We start from the raw sequence: 13,149 nt of genomic DNA, 5'->3' as shown, positions 1-13,149 counted from the left end.
ATAATGGGTGTGGCTTAGACAATTGGGGGAGTGGCTTGTATGAAAGTGGGTGTGGCCTGTCGGTGGGGCCGAGCCGATTCGTAAAATATCTGAACCGTGTCTGTGGCACTTGTGGTTGCTGAGCTAAAGTCCTTTAACCTTCCTTTAACCACTAGGCCGGAAAAGCCTTCATTAAAGTGGGTGGCTGCTGCTGGCGTACGTTTGGGCCCAGGGAACGGGCATGGAAAGAGTCACAGTCACCAAACTCTACACACTCCTTGATTGTATCCCTACATTGTACCAAATCAACTTTCAGAGTCCTAGGCCATTCCTGGGAGGCCTTGCACGCGAGCTAACGGGAACCTGTAGGGAGCTCTAATGCTTGATGTGAAGTGCCTAGTGTAAAAAGACATGTTCTCACTAGGGATGGACGGTTTCCAATTATTGAAACCGAAAAACCGTCAGAGAGTAAAACCGCGGTTTTCCGGTTAACCGAAAAACACATTAAAAAAAAGTAAAAAAAAAAAGAAAAAAAAAAAAAAGAAAGGAGCGCCAATTTCAAATAATTGAGCCCTACTGCTACAATACACTCATGTCGAACACCATTAAAACACCGTAAGCACAGTCGCAACACATTTAGGCTACTTAGTTTCACAAATATAAGTGGAAAGGCAGACTTTTGTAAGCTACACCATACATGAAAACACGTCATGAACACTTAACACACCAGCTCCGCTGATCCAGGGTGCACGCCTGCACGGAAGATCATCTCTTGGAACAGCGTCTTCATTGAATGAACTGCTTTCTCAATATCTTGGTTCTTAGACAAAGTTTCAGCTGCTGCTCAATGTATTTAAATATTTGAATACTGCTCAATAATCACTGAAATATTAGACTTAGAATTATGCAGTGAACATACTTAAAGCTTTTCATAAAAACCGCGAGACTGACTCGTCCTGAACTGTCGTAAGTCAATCAACAAAGAATGCCCCATCAAAATAAAAGTGCCCATGGTAGAGCTGTCAAAATAGAGCTTTCAAAATAAATGTACTAATACAGATAGAGATAAATACAGAACTACCTTTGCGTCACTAAGTGACCGCGTATCTTCTGAGACATGCGTTCTGTCATCACTTTCAGTAGCGCCTTCACACACAGTGGCGCTGTGCACAAACACTCTTGATCCGTATAGCTCTTGTTTTATTATATTGTGGTTTAGTAAATACTGCACTTGGAGTTACATTCAATGCATGATTTGTGCTATAGAACATAAATAAAGTTTGATTGATTGATTGATATCAAATCAAATCACATTTTATTTCTATAGCGCATTTCTCACAAAAGTGACCCAATGCGCTTTACAGAGAGCAGCGAAAATGATCTTATTAAATGTAAGCGAGTAATTGTAAAAAACCTTTCCTATCTACCAATAACTGAAGGCAACTATATTTCCCATAGAGTGATTCGTTACCCTTAAATATAATCCCAATTAGATATTAATCCTCAGTTATTCTTCACAACTGACCAAACCTCTCACTCATTGCGCGGCAGATTCAGACTGTATCATTGTTATTTTCTCACACGACAAACATGTGACATGTTCCAGTTTTATTCTTATTCTATTTTATTCTTCTAAAAAAAAAAAAAAAAAAAAAAAAAAAAATCCGGTTTCAGACGGTTTTGATAAAAAAACGTTTCTATTTTTAAAAACCCCGGTTTTCGGTTTAACCGAAAAACCGTCCATCCCTAGTTCTCACACGTACAGGGGTACAGGGAGTACAACATGTTGCATTTTCATGCCATTAGGGTTAGGGCTTCCTAGGGTTTCCTAGGGTTAGAGATGCATTTGGACTTCTGGAGTACCTCCACTACTTTCAATGGGTTCTGAAGGTCTGAGAGCAAAGGGCTTTCTACCAGGGGTAACTAACCCTGGGTAGAACCTTGGGTTCAAATCTGGAGTGTGTGGGACCAAATGTGTAGATGTGGTGAGCTAATGAAGCTCTTTGAGATTGAGATGAGAAAAGGGCGCTTGTCTCTTTAAGGCCAGGAGGGAGTTAGCGACTAGCGATGTTAGCTTAGCGCCAGTTTAACAGAAGTAACTTCACTTTTAACATGACTTCCCGTGGTCGTAGCGGGCTGGTTGACGGCTTAAAATGACCGTGGAGACCTGTAGACCTTATCCAGCCATAGTCTTGTGTTTCTACCCCGGGGCATAGCCGGTGTTATTCACGGACAAACACTCCGTAGTAGAGTGGTTCTAGTACACTGGACATATGTAGCCAATTGACGGAAATCCGTCGCGACTTGGAAAAAATTGACGGAAATCCGTCGTAGCGACGGAGAACTTTAATCCCTGTGCATCCCTAGTGCTCAGTATACAAGTATTTTAAATGAACATTCGTAATGTAGTCTCTGATGTTCATGATCAACTAAATCAGGCTATTTTGTGAAACAAATAATGTTGCCGCAAATGGGCTAACCGAGCAGCCTAGCACCTAATGCTAGCTTTGAACTATTCATAGCATAAACGTTGGTAAAGGTCAAACGACACAGTATTGGCAGGGGAAAAGAAGGGGAGTCTAATTTTTATTGACAACGGATTTACATGCTGGAAAAACATGCAGCTAAAATTCAGGGAACATTTGGACAATAAGAGACACAAGCTGTGGTCGCGTGGTCTAATTACAGGGCAATATGAGCGGGGCAAAAATAATCTATTGCCTCTAAAATCACCATGAACAGAACGTCGGCGGTACGGGTAAACAGGGCTCATGTCGCTGTCATCAAAGGTAAGAGTTGGTTTTCTTTAACTCAGCTGATGCATTACCTTGCTGTTGATTGTTTACCGAATGCTCCATCTGACTGTCACACTGTGATTTTACTTGTGTAAACAGTTAATGAGTAACGTTAGCTGGTTTTGTGCATGTACTCTCATGTAGGCCTACTTCCTATTGATGAGCTGATGATCGTTCATTGTGTGTGTGTGTGTGTATGTAAGTCACAAGTTTATATTCTACGGATGTTGTTCAGTGCTGTATGCGCGTTCCCGGTTCCATGTGTAGCCTACTCTTGTGTACTTCATATTGGATGAGCTGATTATCTCTCGTGTACTTCATAATCGATGATGATCTTTCTGTGTGTGTGTGTGTGTGAGTCTTGGGCGTATCTGTCACTGCCAGTCACATGTATATGTTCAGTGCTGTATGCACGTTCTGCATGTTCTGCTGCAGCTGTAGGATATCTTGGTATTTGATCACTTTCTATATAAAATCACCTGTTCGGCTTTAATGGCTTAACCGCTAAAACATTTTTATTTATTTTTTTATGTTGCCACCCTCTAGTTTTTGGTGAAATTGCTACGTTTCAAATTTGCCAGTAGCTTGCGTTTCACTGACCTGGTTGACGACCTGGCGCAGGATGAGGTCCCTGTACTCGGGGCCGCTCCTCTTAATGGCTGTCATCAGCAAGTCACACAGGCGGTACACCGTGTCGGGCAGCTCGTCTAGCAGGTGAAAGCAGCCCGGCAGCATGGAGTCAGTGAAGGTGTGCAGCTCTGTGCTGTCCAGGGGCTCCGCCTCCAGGAAGCGCTCCAGGCAGCGAGCCTCCTCCTCCTCTGCCCGCTCCCTGGCTCGTCGGTCGTCCTCCTCCCGTCGCCGGGCCGCCTCCTGGGGGGAGACGGGGAGACGATGTGAGTAGCTGCTCTCGTTAAGTGCTCGTTATTCATTTATGAGTTTCCATTCATTCAACGGTGGGTTTTACAGTGTGCCTGTATGTTGGGGTGTAGTGCGGTTGGAGTGGTGTGTGTGCAATAAATGTGTGTGTGTGTGTGGTGGCGCACCTCGGGCGAGTCAGAGCGCTGCTCCATGCTGACCTCTTGTCCAAGAGACATGGCGATAGCTCTCATCATCTGGTCCTCTTCAGACATGGTTAGGTCCTGTAACAACCACAAGACAGGAACACTAACTACACAGCACTGGTCAATGTGAACCACAGTGGAGGTGTATTCCTCAATGTCTCTCTCTCTTGGTGTGTGTGTGTGTGTGTGTGTGTTGATAAGAGTGCAGTCTTACCCTGGCAGCTGCGCTGAGTAGGGGTGGAGGGTGTGTGAGCAGGTACTCGGTGGCCTGCTCCATGGTGCTGGTGTTGAGCAGGGCCTCCATAGCGTGCTCCCTGGAGAAACCCATGTCCATCAGCTACGGGAAGGAAAGAAAACCAGAATGCAGAAGTTATACGAGAGACGAAAGGAGGAGGGAGAAAAAGAAAGAGACTGTGCACATGAGGCATAGAGTGACGAGGAGTGAACGAGTGAGACAGATAAATAGTGATGATGAAACTAGGCATACATTCTTCACCCTCCCTTATTTTCTTTAATAGCTTAGAAGAGGCCTCCTACTCATCCTCCCTAACCTCTCCTTAAAACCACGCCGGATAACCCTCTCTCTCCCTACATACTCAGGCTGACTAAATATTTTCTAGTTCCTTCCCTTTGATCAAAAACATCTTCCTTTGAAGATGTTTCCTATCAAACTGAGCGCATCCTCCCAACTCCTGTTCCTCCCTGTGGGCACTTTTACCTGCTGAAGTTGTTGCTGGCTGACCTGTGGCTGCCTCTCCCTCTCTCTGCCTCCTCCCTGTCATAAGACAAAGTGGCCACACCAGGGGTCAGAGTTCAGGTTACGTGGTGCAGGGGGGAGGAAGTCGAGAACAAACAGAACAGTCCAATTTGACTTGACCATCTTATTATCCAACAACGCTATCATAACTAACAATGCTATACATAACATAAGAAAAACACTTTCAAAACCATCTAACAATAATCAAAACGATGCGATGCCATCAGGATATAATCTAACAATACAATCAAAGCCAAAAATAAATGTCTGAGGAAAAAGAGCCCCCCACCCCTACGGCCTCACATACACACATCATTAAAGTCCCCTCACCTGAGTTACCTGGGCTTGATTGGCCTGGGGCTCTCTCCTGGGGGTGGAGTTGGTGGAGTCCTCTGCTACGCTCCCTGCTGGTGCTCCAGTGGCGGGTCCTGGCCCTGCAGGCCCCTCTCCTGTGGCCCCCACCACTGCTCCAGGGGTACCCCCACTGCTGGGTACCACAGGCCCCGTCGTAGAGGCCGCTGACGACCCCTCCTCCTCTGGGCGGGCTGTGCCCTCCCGCTCCTTGGCCAGCCTCTCCTGGATGACTGGCTCCCCTCTCAGGATGTGGCATAGAATGGCCAGCATGGACTCTGCCATCCGGCCCCCGTATACCTTCAGGGGCTTGCGGTTCCACAAGCTGCGGATGCAGGTGAACGCCGCCTGGAGGGACGACATAGTGAGTATGCATTTTATCGTTGTCATAGTAACTTGCTCTAACTGTGACAGCTGAGCGCCAAGCTCATCTGTGTCACTGCCGTCCAACCACTGACCTTCTGGGTGACGATGAGGAAGCGCAGGGCACTGAATTGGGGGGTGGTAGGGGTGACCCCAGGCACCTTGGCGGGCAGAGAGTGGGGCGAGTCCAGCACGGTGCTGGGGTTCACCATCTTCTCCACCAGCATCAGCCAGGCGTCGAGGAACTCTCCCGTCCCGTCTGGAAGCTCAGCATGCTCCAGTCCCTCAGACACGGGCACCTTGCCACCCATGGACAGGGCCCAGTTAAATGTCCTGGGGACACACAAAGGCATCAGTACTGCTAGGCAAAGAGACATTAAGTCCTGGAACATTCTGTATCATCTAATAAACCATGTCCATAAGTGATGGCAATACAACTATGGAAGTGGGTATGGTTTTGGGTTGGGCAGCATTGTTCTTCTCACTCAAACAGGGCGTCGTGGCCGCCAGAGCAGAAGAACTTCTGCAGCATGAGGTGGTAGGGGTACTTCCTCTCATCAAACAGCATGGGAGACGTGAAACCCACTGAGCAGATGAAAAATGTCAGCCTGGGGGGGACAGAGAGGAGTTAGGCAGTGTTAAAACTGCTATTTTTTGTGAAAAAGTATATGGTAAAGAATGTTGTTTCACTAGCACGGAGTGACATAGTCCGAGTGTTGTACCTGAAGCGGGGGGTGGGGGTGTAGGGCGGGGGCTGCCAGCTGAGGCCCTTGGTGAGCAGCTTGGTGAGGGAAGAGGCGGTGGCACGGGCAGCCGGGGTGGGGGCAGTGCCAGTGCTGGTGGCGTGGTGAGAGCGGCGCTGGCGCACCGGAGAGCCCACACACAGCTTTACCAGCAGGCCAAAGAGCTCGGCCAGGGCCCTGCCCAGACGAGAAGAGGCTAAGGACACAGAGAGAGAGAGAGGGAGAGGGAAAGAGAGAGCAAGAGATGGGACAGTTAAATACAGATGCATAGGACAGATATACTCTCTGGTGGAAACAATACACCATTGTGAATAGTGAATAAACACTAACCGGAGAGCAGAGGTTTGATTTGCTTGATGCGTGTGGCCATGGCAGGGGTGAGCTTGGACTTGGTCTTGGGGTCGGCGGTGGTGGGCTCATCAGTCTCCATGGGCGCCAGTGTGTCTCCGTCCAGCCCCATCCCCTCTAACAGACCCTGAGCCGAGGGGTCCACAGACGCAGCCTCAGACTCAGCTGGGGGGCACAGAGGGGGGGAGAGACAGGGTTAGAGCTGTGGTGGTGGTAGCTGTAAGTGAGCATATGCTTCTTGATTAGTTTTTTCTTCTTTTGTTTTTAAGCGGTAGAGGAAGGCTCCGTTACCAGTTCTCCTGGTCCCAGACGGCATGGTAGGGGCAGTGCTGCCAGACGGCTTCTCCTCCTTAGGCACCAGCTTCTGCATGTCGGCCTGGCCGAACTCACAGCCTGGGGGCAGACTGGGGAAGGACAGACATAGGAGAGGGTGTTAAAGTGTTGCAGACTGCTGAGAGGGATAGAAACAGGACCAGAGAGAACAATAGCAAGAGAGAAGGTTGCAGACTGACCTGTTGGGTGTACAGAGGGACAGCAGCACGGTGCTCTCCCACACCAGGGAGCAGTAGAGCTGGCTCAGCTTGTTGAGGACACTCAGGCCCAGTTGGGAGCCCCACTGGTTCACTGAAATGGCCCTGATCTCACTCTGCTCACACACAGGGAGGAGAGAGCACTGTCAACTCACTTACCTGAGCTCAACACAAAACCCACAACCCAGACAACTATGATCTGAACCTTGACAATTGGTTGGTTGAACAATTGCTTGGATTCTTTTTACCCATTATGCCAATAAAGCTAATTTGAATTTGAACAAAACTAAGCCTCTACACTGCAATCTTCCCATATGTCCAGTGCTTACCTGTCCTACCCTGCACGTGTGGACAAACATGAGGATGTAGGCGTGCGCGGCAGTGAGCGCGTGCAGCAGAGGCGTGGCCCTGGCCGACAGGGTGGCATCGGCTACATGGCCGGCGGTGGCGAGCTCGCGGAGCAGCACGGAACCCCCGGGCACCTCGATGGGCCGGTGGAGAGGCTCCAGAGCTGACAGGATACTTTCCAGCTGACACAGCCCCTCCTGAAGGACCTTGGGCTCATGGGACAGGGTCTGGATGGGCACAACAGGACAAACATTTCAGTCTATTATACTCAGAGAAGACTGAGGATTGGCATTGACAGTCCCGGACTGCATGAGTCAAGGGCATTACATGAGCAAACACTAGTCTGCAAACAAAACAAAAAAACTGCATTGCGCAAGAATGATCACAATTGAATACTGTTGGAGCAGCCCTATATTCATACACGTGTGCCAGCCAGTCTCACATTACATTGATTGATTACAATCAATACATTTGACATGTGAATCATCTATCCACTAGTCAGAGGGAAAAGTACTCTATGCTCAGGCCAGGGGCCATTGGTCGTCGTGCTAAAAATAAGGATTTTTTCCCCCCTCACCAGTATGGATTTGCAGACCCCGGCCACGGCCTGGCAGGCGGCTGAGGTGGGGAAGTCGATGGGCAGGTTGGGTAGACCCAGGATGGAGACCAGGGGCAGCAGGCCCTTCTGGTTCACAAACTCCTGACAGTGATCATCTGTGGTGTTGTTACTGAGGATGGACTCCACAAACTTCATCTGGGGGTGAGCACAAACGGGAAACGACATCAAGAGCAAAGCTTGAGGAGATACCAGTACCATTGTTTGCCTTCACTTCCACTAGAAATTCCAGATGTGAAGGAGGAAGGACTCGATGATACCAGTTAGCTTTTAGTCTTGTAGGTGAAACATTTATCACAAACAATAAAATCATGCGAGAGATGTTTAGAATAACGCACCACGTTTAGAATGTAATCCATAAGAGGAATTGGTATCCTCTCCTCTGTGCCCACGACCCTAGAAAAACAACACAACACGACTTTAATCACAACTACCAACATGGAATCAAATATTCATCATAAAATGATGCCATCTAATAATAACTATACAAATATATTGTAAACTCTTTCCTGCAAGTCTACTCTACTGGGTATTAATGCAATGCCATACATATCAACTGGCACTGACTGTCTGTTGCTCTCTGGCTCCCCCTGCTGCTGGCTGAAAGTGTGGAGGGCCTCCTCTTCCTCCTCATCTTCACTGGAGGCCTCCTCGGCCGCGTGGCTGGAGCGGGCCGGGGGCACCGCCACTGTCCCATCAGCCTTCTGGATCGACGGCTTCTGACAGATGTACTCAGGGGCTCTTCCCAAGTTGCAGATCTCCTCTAGTAACTGGCAGAACAAACAAATTGCATTCATTGATCATGCAATTATTCTATTATATAATTTAGGATTTTCAAAGGCATCCAGAACTTGCACTGCGAGACTACTCACCTTGATTATGGCAGTAGTGGCGTCTGTCTTCAGGGTGGGTTGGTGTCTCATCAGTTCATCCACAGCACTGCCCAGGTTTGACGCTGTGTCTCCTGCACAGACAGACATGTTTACATACGTAGACACAACCTCAAACACCATATCCCTTTCAACAGAGTGCATTATTGTTAACTTATTAAACTACTAGAAGTGGGAGGGAAAAGAACACGTGCGCGCACACACACACACACACACACACACCACACCACTCACCCAGTGGGTCAGAGCTGCGGCGTCGGCGCATGGCAGGTAGGTAGTCTGGAGACAGCAGCACCTTGAAGAGGCGCTCAAAGGGCTGGCATTGGACAAACGAGTGCAGGCCACGCGCGTTCAAGCACAGGGCACTGAACACATTGGGGAGGGAGCCCAGCACCTCGCGGGTGGCAGGAACCTGCAGAGAGAGAGACTGTGAGAGAGAGAAAAGGGAGAAGAGAGAGAAAAAGAAGGGGAGGAAGAGAGAGAGAGTGAGAGACAGAGTGGCGAGGGTAGGGAACAACTTGGAGGTGGGGGAGGGGCGCGGGGGGGGGGGGGGCGCGGGGGGGGAAACCAAAATGCAAAGGCAATCAGGACCAGGGGAGAACAGGAGAGCGGAGGGAGGGGGAGGAGAGGTGGGAGGAAATGGCTTTCAAATGCAATGCTATGTGCCAGAGTGAGTGAGGAGAGGGGGGGGTGATGAAGGAATGAAGTTGGAGGGGGAAGGGCTATGTGAGGGTAGAATCTGCAGTGAAGGCACTCTGTCCACTGACTACGCCGTGCATGAGCCCACTGAAAGAGAAAATGTGACATTTAAACATGTCAAATATGCGGAGGAGAGGGGGGACCAGTGATAGGAGATGAGAGGGATACAGTGGGCGACTGGAAAGAGGGACAGGGAGAGAGAAAGAGAGAGAGAAGGAAAGAGAGAGAGACACAGTAAGTGAGCACAGGGGGGAGTGCTGGCAGACTCACGTCTTTGATGAGAAGGGCATGCAGCATGACATCAGTGAGACCGTTATCCTGCAGGGAGGAGAGCAGAGACGGCTCCTGGAACACAAACACTGTCACCACCTCCGTAGCTGGGAGGGAGGGAGGGAGGGAGAGAAAGAGACAGAGGAATATGTTAAATACCACAGAGAAAACATAATTGAGAACTTTTAAAAATACTTCTACAGCAAAGAGATATTAGTTATCATAGCATATGACCAAATCTATCAACTTGTGGACAGTGAAAGCACTCACCCAATAGGAAGAGAGAAGGTCCATAATACTCAGCGTTACTGATGATGTGCTTGAGTGAGGTAGGCAAGGACCCATCCATTACTAGAGAGAAAAGGCCATGCAGACAGATATGGAGGTCAGCAAAGTCACATCCATGGGCATTCATCTGAGACATTTACTAAATGGAAAACTTCCACCTATGGCCTTTGCATTAACGCACGTCTTCCATTCAGTGGTGAAATATATTAGCTCCATGAACATAGTTAGTGAGAGTCGTTCAAGCGAGCTCACCGTGGCGGATGCCATCAGAGAAGGCAGGGTCCTGGATGGCTTTCTTTAAGAAGTTTAGCATTGACTTCAACAGAGCAGCACGCTGGGGGATACACTGCATGCCTGGAGGGGGGGACATGGGAACAATGATGACATGACGGAAAAACAGAGAGAGAGAGAGAGTGTGTGTGAGAGTGTGTGTGTGTGTGTGTGTGTGTGTGTGTGTGTCGGTGTGCTTGTTGGTTGGTGTGTGTACCTGATCTGGGCGTGCTGGCAGTGCTGCTCTGTGATCGGTGGTCCACCTCTGGTTTAGAGCCAGAAGAGGTGGAAGGACCAGGACTGCTCTCCATGGCAACATCTGACCCTGTAGGAACAGCAGTGTGAGCATAAAAACCATAACACCAGTTCACTCTTTATGGTAGAACTATTACAACTGGACAGTACCTCCACATGCAGTATAATCATACAAGTGTCATCAAAAAGTGATCAAATGAAACTGCAAGTATTGACCTTTGACACACTTCATCCATACAGATTTGTTGAGTAATATAACATTGCGATGTGTTGTGAAACTGACCATCCATGTCTGTGTCCATGTCCTCAGACTCTACAGTCTGGCTGTTGGGCCTCTGGATCTTTGGCTTGATGACAAAAGGGCACTCTTTCCTCGACAGGTCCACCTCATGCTGGACAGAGAAAGGTTGTTGGAGAGAGAGAGAGAGAGAGAGTGTGTGTGTGTTTGAGTACAGGGATTGAGCAAAACTCTGAGTGCTGTGTCCGGGCCAAGAGCAAGAGTACGTCACGTCACCCACCTCCAGTCTGCTGATGAAGATGGTAAGGCCGGTGTGGGACTGAAAGGCAGCCATGTCCAGGTTGGTGATGAGGTCCACAACTCGGACCGCCCGTGTCACAAACGTGATCTGGTCCTGCTCATCCCCAAGGAACTTGATCACCTGCAGACAGAAGGGACAAGTTGAAAGATGCAAACAATAAGTATGTATTGGAGACAATAAAGCCTTTTAATTGTATTTTATGTAATAATTCAAAAAATACAGGAAGATACACGGCATTAAAAATAATCTTGAAATAGCTCCTACAAGTTATTTCCATTGTCAATAGATAAGATAGTTAGACAGATAGATGGAGAAGCAGGTTTCACCTTGAGCAGGGCTTCCATCATGCCACAGGAGACCAGGGCCTCCCCACCGGCGTCATAGCTGGCCAAGTGGTAGAGGAAAGAGAATAGCGCTGTGGCAAACTGATGCGGGTAGGGCTCCATCAGAGGGTCTGAGAACACAACACAGGGTTGAGGGTTAAGCAAAGGCCTCAAAAGGTTAAAAAAATAATCTGACCAAGTACAGAGTACTCAGTTTGGATACTTGCCAATACAAGTACTTTTGGATCGCATCAATGTCATTTTGGGCCAAGAAACCAATCAAATTGATGGAGGGGCGAGAGAAACAGAACAGTCACAAGATGGCGGCTATGTTAGTGGAAAACGAGGATGTCTTCTACTATAGTTTCTGAAATAAATATACACCTCTTCTTGTATCAAACAAACACTAAGTGTATTTTACCCCCAAGTGTTTTCCACTGCGCTTTGAAGGCTACTGATTTCAGGTACCCAGGCAGCTCTTGTTGCTTTCAGAAGTGAGTTTGGTGGACCCTAGAATCGGTTTGGGGTACCCTAGTATCGGTGGACCCTATCCTAGTATCGGTTTGGGGTATCTGGGCATTTCTCCCATAACAAGTATAAGCATTTAAGCTGGGTTTCGGCCTGATACCCCCGTATCAGTACATCCCTAATATTGACCCAATAAGGTTCTCCACTTGGAGCATTGCACTCACCTATCATGGCCTGTATGCAGTTGCGCACCAGTACGGGCAGAAAGCCGTGGTAGGAGGCGGTGCCAGTGCAGTCGATGATGTTGGAGAGCTTTGGCGTCCTCTCCAGATGGACAATGGACGTTAAAGTGCGCAAAGATGCTGCCTTTATGTCCTGATGAAAAGAGAAACATGGTATTTAGGGATGTATAGACAAAGGCTGTGGTCACAAACCAAATGGTAAATGTCAACTTCAGTCTTAGAACTTAATACTAATGGCATCAAAATACTATACATGATAATTAAATCTCATAAGGGATGAGTTGATCCAATTTCACACCTTCTATTGATATGTATCATAGATCTACCAACCCATGAAGGGCAGGAGGCAGAGGCAGAGAGAAAAGGCTTTGTTCTTACCACTAGCTGTTTGTCTGTGATCTGTAGTACATCCACCAGCTCCTCTATCAACCCATTGTATAGAATACTGTTTGCTGACTCTTGGAGTGCATTGGAGTATACTGTGGGGGGAGAAGACCATTAGAATATAACTACTCAGCAACCTCAAAGCCAAGAGTGTGGCAGAACTAGACATGATGGTGGAGGGGACACAAATACTCACCCAGTATAGAGATGGCATGCAGTCTGGCCTGCACAGCCTGTAGCCTCTTCTTGTGATTCGAGAAGCCGTGGGCCAGTCTGATGTGTGTAAACAGAAGGGTCTGCTTGTCTTTCGGGATGTTGTACATCACCGTCAGAGACTCCATAATCTCAGATGGACTCTCAGAGATCTGACAAGACACACCAGAGGCATGAACTTATTTCCAAACCGCAATAGTGCCAACAGACTGTGTCAAATCTATAATTTGTTGGGACAAAATAGACTGTTGTGTTCGGTCCTTACCTTGTCTAGCTGTTCAATGTGAATGTAGTGTAGTGTGTTACTACTGGTCTGCTGGGGAGAGAATGTAAAGTGGTCAATGAATCCAATTACATTGAGACATCATAAAGAGCAGAAACCTGGATATAAGAAATGGTGTTGGTCTTTACCTTCCT

The 13,149-nt window shown here is 48.0% G+C and overlaps 1 protein-coding gene across 1 annotated transcript in view; it reads right to left on the bottom strand.

The window, feature by feature from the left end:
* The window catches only part of huwe1 (HECT, UBA and WWE domain containing E3 ubiquitin protein ligase 1), a 39,388-nt gene extending 28,217 nt beyond the window's left edge, over positions 1–11,171 (bottom strand). Inside the window, exons 1-23 of the mRNA XM_080534586.1 lie at positions 11,082–11,171; positions 10,847–10,955; positions 10,526–10,633; positions 10,291–10,392; positions 10,021–10,101; positions 9,751–9,857; positions 9,016–9,193; positions 8,764–8,855; positions 8,441–8,661; positions 8,230–8,287; positions 7,853–8,029; positions 7,257–7,502; positions 6,910–7,043; positions 6,689–6,801; positions 6,380–6,562; positions 6,029–6,245; positions 5,792–5,914; positions 5,402–5,639; positions 4,923–5,291; positions 4,554–4,610; positions 4,050–4,172; positions 3,818–3,913; positions 3,375–3,644 (exon numbers count right to left, since the gene is read on the bottom strand). Of these exons, the coding sequence (XP_080390712.1) occupies positions 3,375–3,644; positions 3,818–3,913; positions 4,050–4,172; positions 4,554–4,610; positions 4,923–5,291; positions 5,402–5,639; positions 5,792–5,914; positions 6,029–6,245; positions 6,380–6,562; positions 6,689–6,801; positions 6,910–7,043; positions 7,257–7,502; positions 7,853–8,029; positions 8,230–8,287; positions 8,441–8,661; positions 8,764–8,855; positions 9,016–9,193; positions 9,751–9,857; positions 10,021–10,101; positions 10,291–10,392; positions 10,526–10,633; positions 10,847–10,955; positions 11,082–11,135 (3,456 nt within the window). The 5' untranslated portion in view covers positions 11,136–11,171. The remainder of the gene's footprint in view (positions 1–3,374; positions 3,645–3,817; positions 3,914–4,049; positions 4,173–4,553; positions 4,611–4,922; positions 5,292–5,401; positions 5,640–5,791; positions 5,915–6,028; positions 6,246–6,379; positions 6,563–6,688; positions 6,802–6,909; positions 7,044–7,256; positions 7,503–7,852; positions 8,030–8,229; positions 8,288–8,440; positions 8,662–8,763; positions 8,856–9,015; positions 9,194–9,750; positions 9,858–10,020; positions 10,102–10,290; positions 10,393–10,525; positions 10,634–10,846; positions 10,956–11,081) is intronic.
* Positions 11,172–13,149: the final 1,978 nt, after the last annotated feature.

The sequence above is a fragment of the Nansenia antarctica genome (assembly GCF_963989245.1).
Source record: "Nansenia antarctica genome assembly, chromosome: 6".
NCBI classification, from domain to species: domain Eukaryota; kingdom Metazoa; phylum Chordata; class Actinopteri; order Argentiniformes; family Microstomatidae; genus Nansenia; species Nansenia antarctica.
This window is presented reverse-complemented; position numbering and strand designations above follow the sequence as displayed.